This window comes from Desmodus rotundus, chromosome 9 (assembly GCF_022682495.2).
Source record: "Desmodus rotundus isolate HL8 chromosome 9, HLdesRot8A.1, whole genome shotgun sequence".
In the NCBI taxonomy this organism is placed as follows: domain Eukaryota; kingdom Metazoa; phylum Chordata; class Mammalia; order Chiroptera; family Phyllostomidae; genus Desmodus; species Desmodus rotundus.
Window position 1 is genome coordinate 87093467 of NC_071395.1, and position 16220 is coordinate 87109686.

Below are 16220 nucleotides of genomic sequence, written 5' to 3' on the forward strand. Positions count from 1 at the left end.
TAAGAATTACTGAGATTTTCCCCAGATTAATGTCAGATACCAAACCTTACATCAAGGAAGCGCAGAGAACACCAAGCAGGATGAATGCCTATGACAGACAAGGCCAACCGAGTAAGATGACAAGCCACAGACTGGAAGGAAATATTTGTACAAAAACATGTCCGATAAAGGTCTGTTAAACAAAATATATGAAGAACTCTTAAAAGTCAACAGTAAGAACATTAACAACCCAATTAAAAAGTGTGCAAAAGACCTGAATAGACATCTCTCCAAAGTTGCTACACGGTTAGTTAATAAGCCAATGAAAGATCGTTCAACATCATGTCCTTACGTAACTGCCACTTTAAACAACAATGAGACACCACTACATACCCGCGAGAATGGCCAAAATTGAAAACAGCAATAACACCAAAGCCTGGCGAACACGCGGAGCCATAAAACATTCACTCGCTGCTAGTGGGAATCCAAAATCGTACGATCACTTTGGAAGAGAGTTTGGTGGTTTCTTACAAAACTAAACAGATTCTTAACGTATGATGTAGCAATCGTGTTTCTCGGTGTTTACCCGAGTGAGTTAAAAATGTATGTCCACAAGAAGATCTGCATGTGGGTGTTTATAGCGTAATTGTCAAAACAATTCGTAATGGTGAAAACTTGGAAGCAGCCACGCTGTCTGTCGGTGGATGAGTGGATAAATAAACTGTAGTACATCCACACAATGGAATGTAATTTAGCGCTACAAACAAATGTTACCAAGCCATGGAAAGACATGAAGAGACCACAAATGCTGCATTAATCAGCAGAGGCTGCCATAACAAAATACCATGGAAAACGACAAATCAATATCGCTTATGGACGTAGATGCTAAAAAGTAAAAATTTAAAAAAAAACCCAACCTCAACAAATACTAACAAACTCAATCCAGCAGAATATTAAAAAAAAAAAAAAATTAAAAAAAAATCCCACCATGATCAAGTGGGATTTATTCCTAGCATGCAAGGTTGCCTTAACATACAGAGATCAGTGTAATACAATGTATATTGCCCTCACTGGTGTGGCTCAGTGGGCTGAACACTGGCCTGTGAACCGAAGAAGGGTCACAGGTTCGATTCCCAGTCAGGGCACATGCCTGGGTTACAGGCCAGGTCCCCAGTCAGGGGCGCATGAGAGGCAACCTATTGATCTCTCTGTCTTGCATATTGATGGTTCTCTCCCTCTCTTTTTCCCTTCCTCCCTCTCTCTCTAAAAAATAAAGTCTTTAAAAACCATTTAACAAAATCCAGCATCCTGTCTCGATATAAACGCTGGACAAACTAGGAATAGAAAGGAACTTCCTCAATCCGATAAAAGGTGTCTATGAAACGCCACGGCTGACATCACACTTCTTGGTGAAGAATGACAGCTCCCCCATGAAGATCAGGAGTCAGATAAAAGTGTCCACTCTTAGCCCTTAAATTCAACGTCGTACTGGAGGCTGTAGCCAGAGAAATTAGACAAAAACAAAGAATAAAAGGCATCCAGATTGAAAAGGAAAAAGTAAAACTATCTATATTTGTATTGATTAATTATATAAAGAAAAGTAAGTAGACAAAAGTCTCCAATTAAAAAGCAGAGACTGTCAAACTGGATGAAACAAGAGTCTTCTCTATGCTTTCTACTACACGTTTGTTCTAAGTATAAAGCAGATTAGTTGAACGTAAAAGGAGGAAAATAGTTATGTCATAGAAACAGGAAGCATAAGAAACCGGAGTGGCTACATTAGCATCAGACAAAATATACTCAAGACACGCAGTACTAAGATAAACAGGGACATTTCATCTTTAAGGAAGACAAAACTAAAGGGAAATGTAGACAAATCCACATCCTAAATGGGTATTATAACACCCCTCTCTCAATAATTGATAGAACTAGGCAAAAAAAATAGAATACCGATGATTTGAACAACTACCACCTCCATCTAACTGGCACTTATGAAACATCACACACAAGAACCGCCTCACTGGCTTCACTTTCACACGGTATGTTTGCCCGTGTAGAGCGTATGCAAGGCCGTGCAAGTCTCCGTAAATTTCAAAAGACTAAAACCTTCCAGAGTAATTTTCTAACCATAATAAAACTAAATGAGAAAGTACAAAAATAAGGTAGCTAGAATGGCCCTGAAATCTGGAAATTAAGCAACACATTTCCAAACATGGGTTAAGGGGGAAATTAGGAAACATTTCAACGAAACGGTAATGGAAACAAAGCCTCTCGGGGCTGTGAGATGCAGATAAGGCAGCGTTTTAAAGGGGAGGGGGAGCTACAGACCCTTACGTTGGAATACAAGAAAAGTTCACAACTGATTACCTATACGTCCACTCTAGGAAACTAGAATAAGGAGAGGAAATTAAACTCAAAACAAGTAAAGAAAGAAATAACAGAAATAAAAGCAGAAATCATGACACAGAAAACAATAAAGGAAATGAACAAAGCCAAAAGCTGGTTTGTTAAAAAGGTTAACTAAACAGATAATGAGGAAATAATATGAAACTTGTATGCCAATAAATTTGACAACTCAGATGAAATGAACAGATTATTTGAAAAACACAACTTACCAAAGCTGACACAAGAAATACAAAATCTGAATAGCCTTATATCTTTAAAGAAATTAAATTTATAACCAAGAACTTTTCCTTCAAGAAACCTCCAGGTACACATGGGTGCACAGGTAAATTTAACCAAACACGAAAGAAATACCAGCCTCGCAAAGACTCTTCCAGAAAACAGAGGAGAAGGGAACACTTCCCAACTTATTTCATGAGGTCAGCAAAACCCTGATACCAAACCCTGACACAGACAGTATAAGAAAAATTATAGACAAAATCTTAGCAAATCAAACCCAGCTCTCTCTCTCTCTCTCTCTCTCTCTCTCCCTATATATATATATATATATATATATTTTTTTTTTTTTTTAAATCACAAGTGGGATCTATGCAGGAATTCCAAGTTGACTGAACATTTAAAAAGTGGTGAAATTCGAAGCATTAGGAGGGTACTTACACAAGTACACACATAATAAAAACTTAACAAATTGTACCATTGAAACCTGCGCCTTTCACTGTGTGTAAAGTTGGCCTTGATTACTTTTTACAGCGTGAAAGAACAGTGAGATACCTTAATTCTAGGCCACACAGGCTGGTTGCCTTCTTAAGGCCACTCCTAGTTCATGACCATAAAATCACAACCCTGTCATAAAAGGACACACATCTTTCTCTAATCTAACGTAGTAGATGTCAACCCACGTAGCTCAGCCAAAACCAGCGGTCAGGATGGAGGGGCAGGTTTCCAGGGGCTGCAGTGGGGAGGAATCCGAGCCTGTGCCTGTTCCGTGCTATCCGGTTTCATCCCATCTGCTGAGATTTCAGCCCTCCCCACCCTGACTCTCCTGGGAGTCTGATGCCTGCTCAGAACAGACGTCCCCTGGGTGTTATCATTCCTGTCTGATGGTGATCACTTTAAACAGTCCTGTTACTTCATAGTAACATTTATGATTCCAATACTGTGGTGCCGAGGGCTTTCTGGCAGGGCTATTGCTTCTGAAATTAACTCAGCCTGGAGAAACCATACCTCTTAGATAATGTCATGTAAGGACTGTGATCTCGAAACTTTCCATCTGAAAGCATAACAATTATCTGACTGGTTTGCGTTTTAGGGTCGGAGAATCAAAGACTGTTGTGGCATTTTTAATACCCTCCAAGTTATGAACTCATAGAACTTGTTTTGTTTTTGTGCCACGTTTTCTTTGGGGTCACTTCTTTACACTCAGGGAAAATAATTTTTGTTCTGTATTATATAATTCTTTGGAAAGCTCTAACATTAAATAACTGAATCAAATTGGAATCTGCATCAGGTCCCAGATTCTGATGGGGTTAGGGTTTTTGTTTGTTTTTCATTCATTAAAAAAAAAAAGTTGAAGTTCTTACTAGGTGCAACATACTGTGCCATGTACTCTGAGACAACAAAGATGAAAGAGCTTACAAAGCTCTGAGTTTGGAGAGCTTAAAACTAGTAGAGGAAATAAAACATGGGCCTCAATGACTGGCATAAATGTGAGAAGAAAAGAGTGAAAATACAGAATATATAAAATGGAGTCACTTTAACCAAGCTGCTCAAATTAATACTATGAAGGCTGAGACATGGAGAAACAAGTCTATTCTTGTCGTCAGTAGCCTGGGAACTTAAACTTTTTGATCTCTCCGGTCCTGCATCCGTGCCCGGCTGTGCATCTGGCCATGTCTACCGGTCTTCCAGAGAACGAGCACCCCCTGAAGGGCTCACATATATGTCCACAGACATCTGACTGACAGCTCTCTTGGATGAGTCCTAAGAAGGCAGGATGGATAATTCTCAAGAATGTACTTTTTACTATAAGAGCTTTTAATTTTTCTTTCTTCTTTGGAACACTTCTCAGTGTTTACCTGTGTTTCCAGTATGCAAACTCTTAAGACCCTTAAATGAATCTTTATCACTTGTTTCTAACAAAGCCTCCAGTTTCTGAGTTCGTTTGACTTACGGAGAATGTGACAAACATCAGATTCCTCCAGATCCTACACAGCCGGGAAGATGAGAGAGAGTTTTATGATTGCGGCCAATGAAGAGGGCCTTACTCTTGGACAAAATGGAAAGGAAGAGGGACCCAGAGTGGAGGGAGTGTGAATTCAGTTGGCAGAAAGAAGCCACTGGAAGATTTTTGAGAACCATTCTAATCTAGTTATCACATTTTCTAAAACATACAAGTACATTTATGATGATCGCCGAGTGAACCCACAAGCGGAGGCTTCTGTTGGTTTGCTAAATATAGACCTTTCAACTCTATTTTCTGAAACAGTCTATTGTCAAGTAAATTACATTTCCAAATATCTCTAAGCTTCCATTTAGAGCTTCCATTTAATGTTCATCCATTAAATGAAAGCTTAGAGATATTTGGAAGTGTAATTCCAAATATTCCAAATGTAATTTCCAAATATTCCAAATGTAATTTCCAAACTGGCATCTATAGCAAAACAGTGAAATGTGTTTAAAAAAAAAAGAAAAGAAAGAAAGAAACAACAAGCCAAAATGGAGTCACTTACGCTAAGCCACATCACCAATCCAAAACACACTAACCTACCTAACTGCAGTTTCAGCCTCTCTCTGGAGTGGAATTTTAAACCAATCAGTCTGGAATTCCCTAATCAATACTAGTGAGATTATCTGCGGGATTAAACCCCTGTCACTTCTTTCCCCCACAAGAAGACGACTGCCCTAAAATAATCCTTTCTTTTCTTTTGCTAATAACTCCCCTGCCACACTATTGTGCCTATTAAAAACATTCCATTCTGCACACCACCCCTGCAGAGCACCCTTCCAGTTGCTAGACGGGTTGCTGCCCAGTACATGAATCACTTAATAAAGCCGATTAGCGCTCCAAATTTACCCAGTTGCATTGTGTTAACAAATGAACTGTTCTTCATGTGAAAAGGAACTGCACAAATGTGCTAAACTGGCTCTGAGCTTGTTGGAAATTCAGGCAAATAGTAGGAAGGCCTTGTTTGCCGTGTATTGTGGGTGCACAGGGCCTGTGCTGGGGCCCTGGGTGCTGGGACCTTCTGCTGGGCCCAGACTTTGGCGGGGAGCACTGTCAGAGGTGCTGAGTGCTCCCCAAAGAAGGGCCACTCACACCCATTCCTGGAGGTCTGAGAGTCCAGACGGGGCAGGGGCCCGTGTCCAGGCGTGCAGGCCCGCACCCCACTAACTCACCAGTAACGAAGAAGGCCTTGTAACGCTCCAAGCGGACAGTCTGCAGGGCTCCATACTCTCCAGCTGCCCCACTGTTAGGGTGAAACAGCACCTGAGGAAGAGCGGCAGGGTTTACTAATAAGAAAACCATGCTAGATGCCCCGGGGAAGCATCACTTCCTTTGTCATGATCCCTTCTTCCCACCACCCCCACTATCCTCGCTATCCCCCCCCAACTCCAACCCTGTCCCAGACACAGACAGACGAGCCCACCCCAGCCCACTCCTGGGAGCCTCAGTGAAGTGGCTGGAGGAGGTTTCTGCTCTGGTAAGACGCTGGGCCCACTATCAGCTCCGTGACTTGCAGGGTCCAGCACAGAGTGAGAATGAGAGAAACCGGTCACAGGTCCAGGAGGCCGGCCCTGCCTGGGCTCCACCCTCCAGGTTCAAGATGGGGCCTGGGAACCAGTGTGTTCCCCAGATTCCCAGGGATTCTGACGCAGATGATCCTCAGATCTCCTTGCCAAATGGCTTCTTTAGCACCCAGTCGATTTTTTAACCCTCACTTGAGCGAGGATGGCATAAGGAGGCACGAGGACAGGACCTCAGAGTGTGACTTCTCCAGGAATGGGCACCGCCTAACCTCTGAACAGGACGTCCTCACCTTTGACTCAGTTCCACCCCACTCAGACTGAGGGACTCCTTCCTCAGCAAGTCACAGAGGGAAGAATCCCTACAGAATGGAAACACCAAATTCAGGGCTCCCAAGGGCTGGATTTGGTACAAAATAAGTGACCAGTGTCCTTGCTAGGTTGGTGGGTTTGGGCTGGGAGCAGGAGACCGCCCTGCTATGAATCACCACCGGTATATACCACTGGTAAGGCGCTTATGTGATTCACAGTTTCCATGGGGCTAAAACAAAAAAAAAAAATGAGAAACGTCTGTTGGAGCGGTGAACAGCTGTCCCCCCAAGTTTCCCAGCTCCGAGAGGACGCCGAGGGTGGGGCTCCTCGCACACCTGCCTCTTCCGTGCGGTGCTCTCGTGACAGCCTCTGCAGTCCCCAGCCAGCATGATGACAGCAGGCTCCTTCCAAACAGGAAGAGGAGTCGTAACTCAAAACCCTCACTTCTTCCAACCCTGCTTCAGGAAGCCAAGCCACTCACCACAGGAGGCTGTTTGGTTTCCTTCTGGAGAAGGCAGGAAGTGGGAGACTTGGAAACCCTATTGTCAACTGATCTATAATGCACTCCGACATCCAGAAGATGGGAGTCAAGGCCTGCTGGTTCAAACCATTGGCATAGCGTCTCAGTAACAGAAATTCCATAGTGTGGGCTGGAATATTTATGCAACGTTGCCAGAGGCAACTTCCACAGTCCGAGAGGAAGCTAACTTGGGGATGGCTCAATCTCGGAACAAGGATGGATTTTGGAAAACTTGTATATGCCTTTTTCTTTCCTTTGAGCAGACTGATTACAGTGTTCTTGTTTGTAACAACATAGGAAGGAGGTTGGCAAATTTACCATGAATCACAGCAGCAGATATTTCCTCTGCAGAGGATGCCGGGTCCAAATTTCAAAGATGAAACTATCTTCTGAAAACATGTTGCCTCTTCTTGGTTACCTTTCTCACCTGTTTGCTTTCTTTCATGCTCTTTTGTGCTTAAGCACTCGAGCATCGCCTTATCTTTGGTCCTGAAGGCTGGCGCCTATGTTACATGCCCAGAAGGAGGCCCTCCTACCCCACAAGGAGGGGGTGCACAGCTCGTCTTTTCCAGAAGCGGCTAGCCCTCCACCAGCCACACGGGGCGGTGTCTTTCACCACTAGGGGCCTCCCTAAGAGAAGTGATCTGTGTTCAAGGGACTGAAATCCAGCTTCTGTCTCTTCAACATATGGCCTCCAGGGATGTGCCAAGCATTTTAGGACCCACGGCAGCCCCAGACTGGTTTGGGCTGGGCAGTGGCAGAGCCATTAAGCAAGTCTTCCCTTTTGGGACTTGGTCATAGCAACCTGGGGCTGAGATATGACTTAACCAGTCGGGACATTATGACCCCCCACTTCCACCTGGGAGATGGGAGAGCACAAAGTGGGAATTTGATGCCAGGCTGCGCACCCTTGCTTCCTGCCCACCACCCCTGTGGTCACCCTCTTTGCCAAGACACAGATCTGTCCAGATCAGCAGCAGAAGGGTCAGCGAATGCAAGAATACGCAGCAGGCTGTCGGCTGCTTTGGGTTTTGAACATCACATCACATGACGTCCCTAGCTGCCCGGGAAGCGACTCGTGAGAAGACCATTCAGTAGGAAAGCCAGCAGCCCAGTAATTTGCCTTTAAACCTCTCCACAAGGGACCCCAAAGGGTGCCAAAAAGTAAATGCCTCTAGGTTACTTCATTTGCAAAGTAGGGAAGAACCCAATTGCTGGAACATATTTGCATGTTGTATTGAGATGACTATCTAGGAGCTACTTTGAGCGGTTTTCTTCTAAGCCGAGCCACATTAGAATCCTTTTAAGCCCAGGATATAGCTAAGGGTGACCACAATTAAATTGTGCTTATTTAAAAACACATGTATATACATGTATGTACATGTGTGTATACACATGTAAATATGTGTGTGTATCTATATAATCACTCAGTTTTACTTCTTGGCCTTCCTTCAGCAAATTACAGATGATTTAGTATAGTCTCTTTACTAGTTGTCCAGAAAAGTCCAAGGCCAAATTCAGACCAAGGCCAACAGCGACCTAGGTTGTCTTCAAGCTCCAAATACTCTTATAGCAAGCGCCTTCACTAACACTGCCAGAACCTGGTGCTCTGGGAGGCTGGGAGGGGCCCCCAGGTGCCTGCACCCATGTGCTTTTACTCTTGAAGATATCAGCAGTAGCTTCTAGAGAGAAGTAACCATGGGGATTTCCATCTGGGCTGTGGGGTGCGGCTCGCCCGACTCCCGCTGCATTACCACATATCATGCATTCCCACATATCACAGGTTCCCACGAAAAGCCCACACGGGGCTGTGGTTTGTATCTGGTCTTCGTTCCTGACCCCTCGGCCCCACCCCTCTGGGCACTTAGACTAATAACTGCAGAGCCCTGCAGAGGGGCCTCCACGTGTCTGCAGACTTGACAAAGAGCGAGCAGTCTCCCCTCTGAGAACGGAAGTCGGTGCACAGGACCTGGCTTCCACAAGTGACCAACAGCAAGACCACAGTCCTTGAAGCACTTCCTGGTGACCCCAATTATTCTATTGGTAGCCATGGTGACAAACACTCAGGAGCACCTTCACTGACGTCCTGGATACTGACGTCACAATCTGCAAACTTCCAGCCTGAAGGAGGAAACCGTCTTCCTGCGCTGCTGCTGCTGCTGCTGCTGCTGCTGCTCAGGAGGAGGGTCCGACCTGGGCAGGTCTGCAGTTCTGGAGGGTCAGATGTTCCGGGGAGAAGCATCCTCCTTTGGGGGACATGCCAGGCATCATCTGACAACACCTAGAAACTAATGAGTGTTCAGAAGCACCGATGGCCTGCTCAGGCTTGCTGGGGTGGGCCGAGTGGGAAGGGCAGCTTCAGCAACTGCCACAGTACATTTGAGCAGCATTTGAGTCATTTCCGTGTGACCCCCTTGGTAAAGACATAAATATAAATAGACCCTTTGATGTGTGGGTCCCTAACTGAGGAGCCCTGTGCTCACAGAGCCTTACAAAGGGGGTTCCGGTTCCTCTGTCCTCCTTCCCTCCTCCCGCTTCCTCTTCCCCTTTTGGTGAAAGGAAAACACACAGAACTGACAAGGAAAGGTCATAGGGTCTACCATTTCTTGGCTGTGCTTCAGAGCACCTGAAGAGAGGACACTGGGGTGCTGGGGAGTATGAGCCCAAAGCTCGTGTGGAGGCTGCAAAGCCTCATGCTGGGCCCTCCAGGAGCCAGGGGCCTGTCCCTGACACCCGGAAGTCTCTCGCAGGGAATAAGCACCAACATGCCCCTGCTCTCTGCCAAATCGTTAGACATAAATCTGGACTGGCAAACTGGGCTGCTTAGGGGGAAGCGGAGGGAGGGAGAGGAAAGAGGAGTCACCCTTGGGGGTTCTGAAACTGGATCTGCGGTGACCACCTGCACACATCTCCTGAGGACGGCTCTGGCCACACAAAGGCAAACAGGCCCCGGGCGAGAGGCAGCAGGTCCACCCCCTGAAGAGCCGGAGACGGGTACATACGTCCTCCACTTACCCTGTGCCCAGTCTGCGAGCCGCCAAACAGCACCTCAGAGGCATCCAGACCATCAAAGTGTCGGCCCCGGGGCAGGCGAGCGCCAGCCAGGGCGAGCACGGTGGGGAAGACGTCCAGCACACTGCAGGGAGAGAGAGACAGCCTTGGCCCCACTGGTCCCAGACTCTCTCCCTGGTCATGCTGTGGTGAAGGCCCACCCGCCCCGGCCCAAGCGCAGCCTCCAGTATGGCCAGCCTGTCCTTCCTTCAGGTTCCACCTTGGTGTCTGCTCCTACAAGGGGCAGAATGGCCTGGGGGTTCAGCCCCAGGCTCCACGGCCAGGGTTGCCTGGGCTCAAATCCCAGTGCCACCACCTCTCTGGCTGCTCAGGGCTTCAGTTTTCTGTTCTCTAAAATGGGCATAAGCATAATAATAAAGGCACAGAGAAGAAGCTGGCACTCAGAAAGTGCTCTCTGAACGTCTGTGTTGTGACTGCTCACGGGGCACCCCTGTGGGCCTAAGCCATTCCACCTGTCACCAACTAGGCCACGGCCACTCACTGAGAGGGAACAGTGTGTGACAGGTGTCTGCAAGAGAGTGTGCACTCCGTTTGTCCTTCCCTGGGTCTGTGTCACCAATCTCTAGTCTTTGTTCAGAAGCCCGTGATGTGTGAAACATTCCTTCCCCTTTAACTTAGCTCTGTTTCCGCATTACAAAACACACGTGTTTATGGCGGAAAAAGGAGCACCTCCAGACACATGCAGGACGACACAACGCACACACAGGCCGCCGCCCACGGGCAGCTGTTGTTAACGCTTGGCTGGATTTTGTTAATACGACTTCCTTTAACTCACACGGTACAATCCGACTCTACTCTAGGGCACGTCTCCATCCCACCTGCTGGGCTCACATTGGAAACAACTCCTCAGAAAGAACTGACCGGCTGCCCTTTCAGCAGAGCTGCCGATCTGAGGGCCGGGCCAGCAAAGGGTCCGTGGGACTTGATGGCCAGGAGGGCAGGGCCTCCGTGAGGCTGGACATCCCCAGGCAGGAGGCTCTGGTTGGGCTGGGGCAGGGCGCAGCAGCTAACTTCAGACACTCCGGTGGGAGGCCTGAAGGGTCACACCTGCCACTTTCCCCACTGGGCGTCTGGCGGAGGGAGCATTTCCTCCCAAAAGGGGCTGCAGGTGGGACCTGCCGCGCACCTCCTCCTCCCTCTGCCAGACTCCTTCTCCTCTCCAAGGCTCTGCCTACAGCCCCAGGTGGAATCTCTCCTTTGACTACAATACACAGGGTTTCTAATTTGCCTTCCGCTTTCACAGTCCACGTAGCTGGCAACCTCTCTCTCGATAAGTGCTCCAGGAGCTGGCGCCCCACACAGAGGCAGCGTCGAGGAGTGCAGGGGAGGCAGTTGTCAAGTACGGCACAGTCCAGAAACCTGTCCAGAGTCCAAGGTTCCTGCCACAAACCAGGCAGCGTGGAGGACTGCAGTGCAGCCTGAAGACGCCCTGGGGCGCTTGGGGCTGTTCCTCTGAGCTTTCTCTAATCTGTGCCCCTAGGAGAGGTCTGTGTCCAGATGGGTCACATCAGTGAGCAAGAGAAACAGGGTCTGTGTTAGATTTTGGAAGGCATGGTACACTTTCTTTTTCCGTCTTTTTTCCCCTCTGTCATGAGGCTTGGCCTCCTAATTATACGGCAGTAAGTCTAATGTTCTCGGAATCCTGTGTCTCAGAGTTTACCGGGAAGCCTGTCCACCCAGAACACACAGGAGACCTCTGGCCCACAAGAAGAGCGTCAGTGCCTCCGGTGACTCGCCAGTCCCAGCACTGCTTGGCACGCTCAGGCTGTCCCAAGCCCTTGCTCATGTGGTGGAAGGAGCCAAGCCCCGGAGGCTCCCCCACAAGAGGGAGATCCTCCCGGGCACAGGCAGTCCCGGTGCCTCCCCAGGCTGGGTGTGACCGTGGAGAAACACCAGCTCTACAAAGGCTACCAAACGACCCCAGCTGCTCCAAACTTCAAACCGCACCTAAGAATTTGGTCCTGGGAGTCTTAAAACCTTGAAAAAAGAGAGGGGGGGGGAATCCAAACTGACACTTTCAAGTGCCTGCAGTTCATGACGACCTTCTGGGTGGGGGCTTTGGGCGGGGCCACATTCTGACGGGGGCTGGGCCAGGCACCACTGCCTTCGCCAGCCCTTCCCGCCACACAAACACCGAGCGGCACATCTCACCACTGTGTGGACGTAAACACGCATATAGAGAGTATACATAGAACCATTTTCTTCAACCTGAAAGTTCTTTTTTTCCTTCTTCTGGTTTTGAGAAGGTAAAATTTTGATGTGCTCCCAAAGCCTCATTGGCCCCTGGCACTGGGCCTCCTCCTAGGCCTGATGGAGAAGTGCGCCCCAACTTTAGAAGGAAGAAAACCCCATTTCCATGGTCCTCTGCTGGTGAGAAGGGCAGCCAGGAGCCTGCCCACGGATGGAGAGGCTGAGGCTCCTCTGCATGATGACATCGAAGGCTGCCATCCGAGTGGGCAGGGGCACCTTTGCAGGTTCTCTTGCCCCTGTGAAAACATATTCCTTTTTTTCTTACCATGGCTTCCGCCAGCCCAAGGCACTAAAGACTGTTCAGAGGAAGTGTGTGTTAGTGTTCTCATCCAAGGAGCTGCCAGGAACCTGGGTGTGGAGACTGGGTGATAGAGAGAAGGATGTGGGAGGGCCCTGCCCCCAGCAAATGGGGCGGGGAGGGGGGCTGCAGGGCTTCGGCAGAAGCTCCTGGACCTCAGGACCTGTGCGGAGGGGAACTGAGGCACTGTGCTATGCAGCCCTGGGTTAGAGTGCATCCCAGGGCAAAGGCGGCGGGTGGAAGGGACGGTGGTTTCCTAGGAAGTGGGGTCATTATATCTGGGGAAAAAAAGGTGGATGTGATCTGAAGATGGGAGGAGAGGACTGTGAGGGGGTTGCTCGGAGAAGGACTGGAGGTGTGTGGGACTGGACGTGGTGGGGGGCCAGGGGAGGGCAGGACTTCCTCCAGACCATGGAAGAGTGGGAAGTGTCCCTAGGACATGGGGAGCAGTGCGTTTAGTGTTCAGTTTTAAGTTTCTTCCTGCATTGCAACTCCCCCTTGTTTCCCCTAGGAAAAGCTGGGTACCCGCCCCTTCCTGGTGTAAGCCGGCTGTGGAGGTTTGAGGGGCCACAGCTGCCCCCAAGAGCATCAGCAGAGCCGACGGCAAAGTGCGCACGTTCACTACAGAGCCCGGCGTGGCTGCCTCCTCGTCTCCCCCCACTGCTGCTCACCACCCGGTAAGGAAGTGGAGCGAGGGAGCCCTTTCTGGACATGCGGCTTGACCCTGCCCTGGGGTGACACTTCTCCTTGTAGCTCCTACTTCCAGGACGCGTTTCTGTAGCTCAAGACTGTACAGAGCGGGTGACTGCCTTTCGGGTGTCGGAACACAGCCACAAGGTTCCCCAGGGGATTATCCGCTCTCCTGGCCAAACAGCAGCTTTAGCTGGTATTTGAATGAGATTGTTTCGAGTCTCATACCAAGCTGGTCACCTTGTACTTGCCCCAGCAATCTCTGACAGAGAGGTCCTCGGCTCTGAACAGACAGAGGGCTCCCAGCTTGGATGCAGGGCAGACCCTTCACCTCTTTATACGTAAAGCTCTGGTTCTCAATGAGCCTGAGCCTGTCCCCCGGGGGGATGTGTAGAGCTGCCTGGAGACATTTTGGTTGTCACAACTGGGCGGTGGGGGGGTGGGGGTGGGAGGGGGAGCGGTGGCTGGCATCTAGTAGGTAGAGGCCAAGGATGCTCCTAAACACCCTACAGGGCTCAGGGCAGCCCCCACAACAGAGAGTGAGCCGGCTCCAAATGCCAACAGGGTGAGGATGAGACACCCTGCCTTCGAACTTTAGGTTCAGACCACCAGCAGGCCTTTCCCCGTGTGTTGCCCAAGGCCCACCCTCCTGAAGGGAGGCCAGCTCCTCAGCGTCGGGAGCCTCTGTCCCTAGGGCGATGCTTGACCCACAGTTGGACAGAGCAATGAACATCTGTTGAATAAACAAATTCCCCCCCTTCTGTACTGGTGCCACTGGGCTTTGGGGTCAGCGCATATGCCAGAGCTTTTGTGGATCTCATCCCATCAGACGGGTGCGCCCCCGAGTATGAGCACGGCTATCTCTAGGACAAAACCAATGGCTCCCTTCTCTCCTGCGTCCCCCTTCCAACACACTTTTTACTTTTCTGTATTCGTGTGAATACTTTTATCAACTCATCTGCTCTCCAGTGTTCATAATTCTTCAGGGCCAACAGAGCACAGGCTAAGTGACTCTGGCTGTATCTGGAAGGCCTACATCCCCTGCACTGTGAAGTACTAGAACAGGGAGTGCTGGGTCCCCAACAGCAGGAAGTGTTAGCGTAAGTTTCTCCTTGGAGCTGACCCCGAGGAAATCGTGGGAAAGGCAGCAGACACGTGGTGGCCTGTCCTGGCAGTGAGGACGCTACACCCGAATCTGCATGGATTCACATGGGAAAACAGCAAGAGGGTGGATTCTACAGAGACAAACTGCTACAATCCAGACTGATCTGACACCAGAAAGTACTCTACGAGGGGCTGATATAGTATATTGGCACAGTCCTGGTAAAAATTCCAGGGGCCCTCCAGCAAATGATACCTTGTACCAAGACTCAGTTCCTCCGGTCCCCAGAATATCCCCTAAGTCACCTCTGAGTCCCTAGGTGACCAACGAGACGATGAGGTTTTATCACGCTGCCGCGGTTGACTCTCGGTGTAAACACTGTTCTCAGATGAGAAGCGCGTGCTTGGTTTTCGGTGATGTAACATGAGAGGCGGCCGGGGTGTTTGTGTGTGTACAGCCCAGCCTGTGAGCACTTGGCCTGCCTGCATGCACCAAGTCGGCCCCATGAAAAGCAGCCCGCCTGGCCCTCTTCCCGGTCAGCCTGACATGACGAGACTCTAGCCCCTCCTGACTGCACAGTCCTGGGGCCCACAGGCTGCCCGGGGGGTGCCTTCCCATTCCCTACTCTGCTGTCAGAGTTGTTTACCCTTCCTTTACCCTGGGCTGCAGTTTCCCCCCTCCCCTCACACCAGGTCTCAGGGTGCTAAAGGGGCCCCGCGAAGCTTGCTTTTTTCTAGTAGGTTGTGTTCTTTAGGCCGGTACCTATTTGGTAGATGATAGAGAACCTGTGGAAATAGTAGGTTTGTCTTTAAGTAGACCGGAACCTCTGAGCAGACAGTGGCTTCTGCTGAGGGTCCGTGTCAGTGAACACAGGGCAACGCCAGGTCTGAATGAACAGGACGTCCCCGATACGATTACGCAGCTACATGGCACAATGGCACTGCTCTCGGAATGGCCCACCCGCAGCCAAGGTCTGGGCCGAGGAGAGGGCCTCCTGGATCTGCTTAATAAGGAGTTTAGAGTGATGGGGAGCTGTCATACTTACAGGTGTCCTTCTGATGCAGGAAGCACCCAGTGACCCACCTCATTGTACAGGCGTCACTGCCAGAGGCAGGAAGACGGTCCTCGCCTAAGGATTTATTCTCACCGCACCAGCCTGGTGGTGTCACCTTCTCCCTCCCCTACAGGGCAAGTGGACATTCCTTTCTTGGGGCCATGTGGGTGCCCGTGAAGTGCTGGCTTCACACAGCCACCCCTAGGACACCCACCTACCCCCAAAGATGGAATCGTGACGGCTCAGGTGATCTGTCCCTCCCGTCAGCTTGGGGCAGGGCAGAAGGAGAGGCTGCTGCCCTCTCTGCTGCTACCTTCTCTTCAGCAGACACACACCACCACGACCCAGCACTGAAGGCCACGACACCCGCCCAGTCCCCTCTCCGCCCAGACATTAACCCAGGTGGCTTGAAAAGACTCCACCGTGTATCACTTCAACGAGCGCACAGGATTGCCGACGGGCAGATCCATGCCGCTCCGATCTGAGCTTGGCACTGAGCACACTCGGGAAAGGCAGGCGCTCTCTCTTCCCCGGGTCTCTAACCACTCAAGCGTCAGTGATTTTCCTGCAGTAAATAAAAGCAGCGAGTCCAGGTGGCTTGGGCCTCATACCTTAACAAGGCGGTGCTGGTGACATTGCTGGGGATTCTGCCAGGCCAGTAAGCCACAGCCGGGACCCGGTGTCCTCCTTCCCAGGTGGTCTGCTTGGCTGGACTGCCCCCTGTGAAAGGAGGGGAGACAGGTAGTTCTTGGACAGTGGTAACTCAGGTCTCCCCTTCATCTCAGAGCTACCATTT

General features: G+C 49.8%; 1 protein-coding gene across 10 annotated transcripts in view; it reads right to left on the reverse strand.

Moving 5' to 3' along the window:
• The window catches only part of ARSG (arylsulfatase G), a 106257-nt gene that overhangs the window by 4076 nt on the left and 85961 nt on the right, over nt 1–16220 (reverse strand). For all 10 annotated transcript variants that reach the window (XM_053911742.1, XM_053911743.2, XM_053911741.2 and 7 more), the window contains 3 exons: nt 16036–16144; nt 9974–10094; nt 5779–5869 (listed from right to left, as the gene is read on the reverse strand). In XM_053911742.1, coding sequence (XP_053767717.1) covers nt 5779–5869; nt 9974–10094; nt 16036–16144 — 321 coding nt within the window. The remainder of the gene's footprint in view (nt 1–5778; nt 5870–9973; nt 10095–16035; nt 16145–16220) is intronic.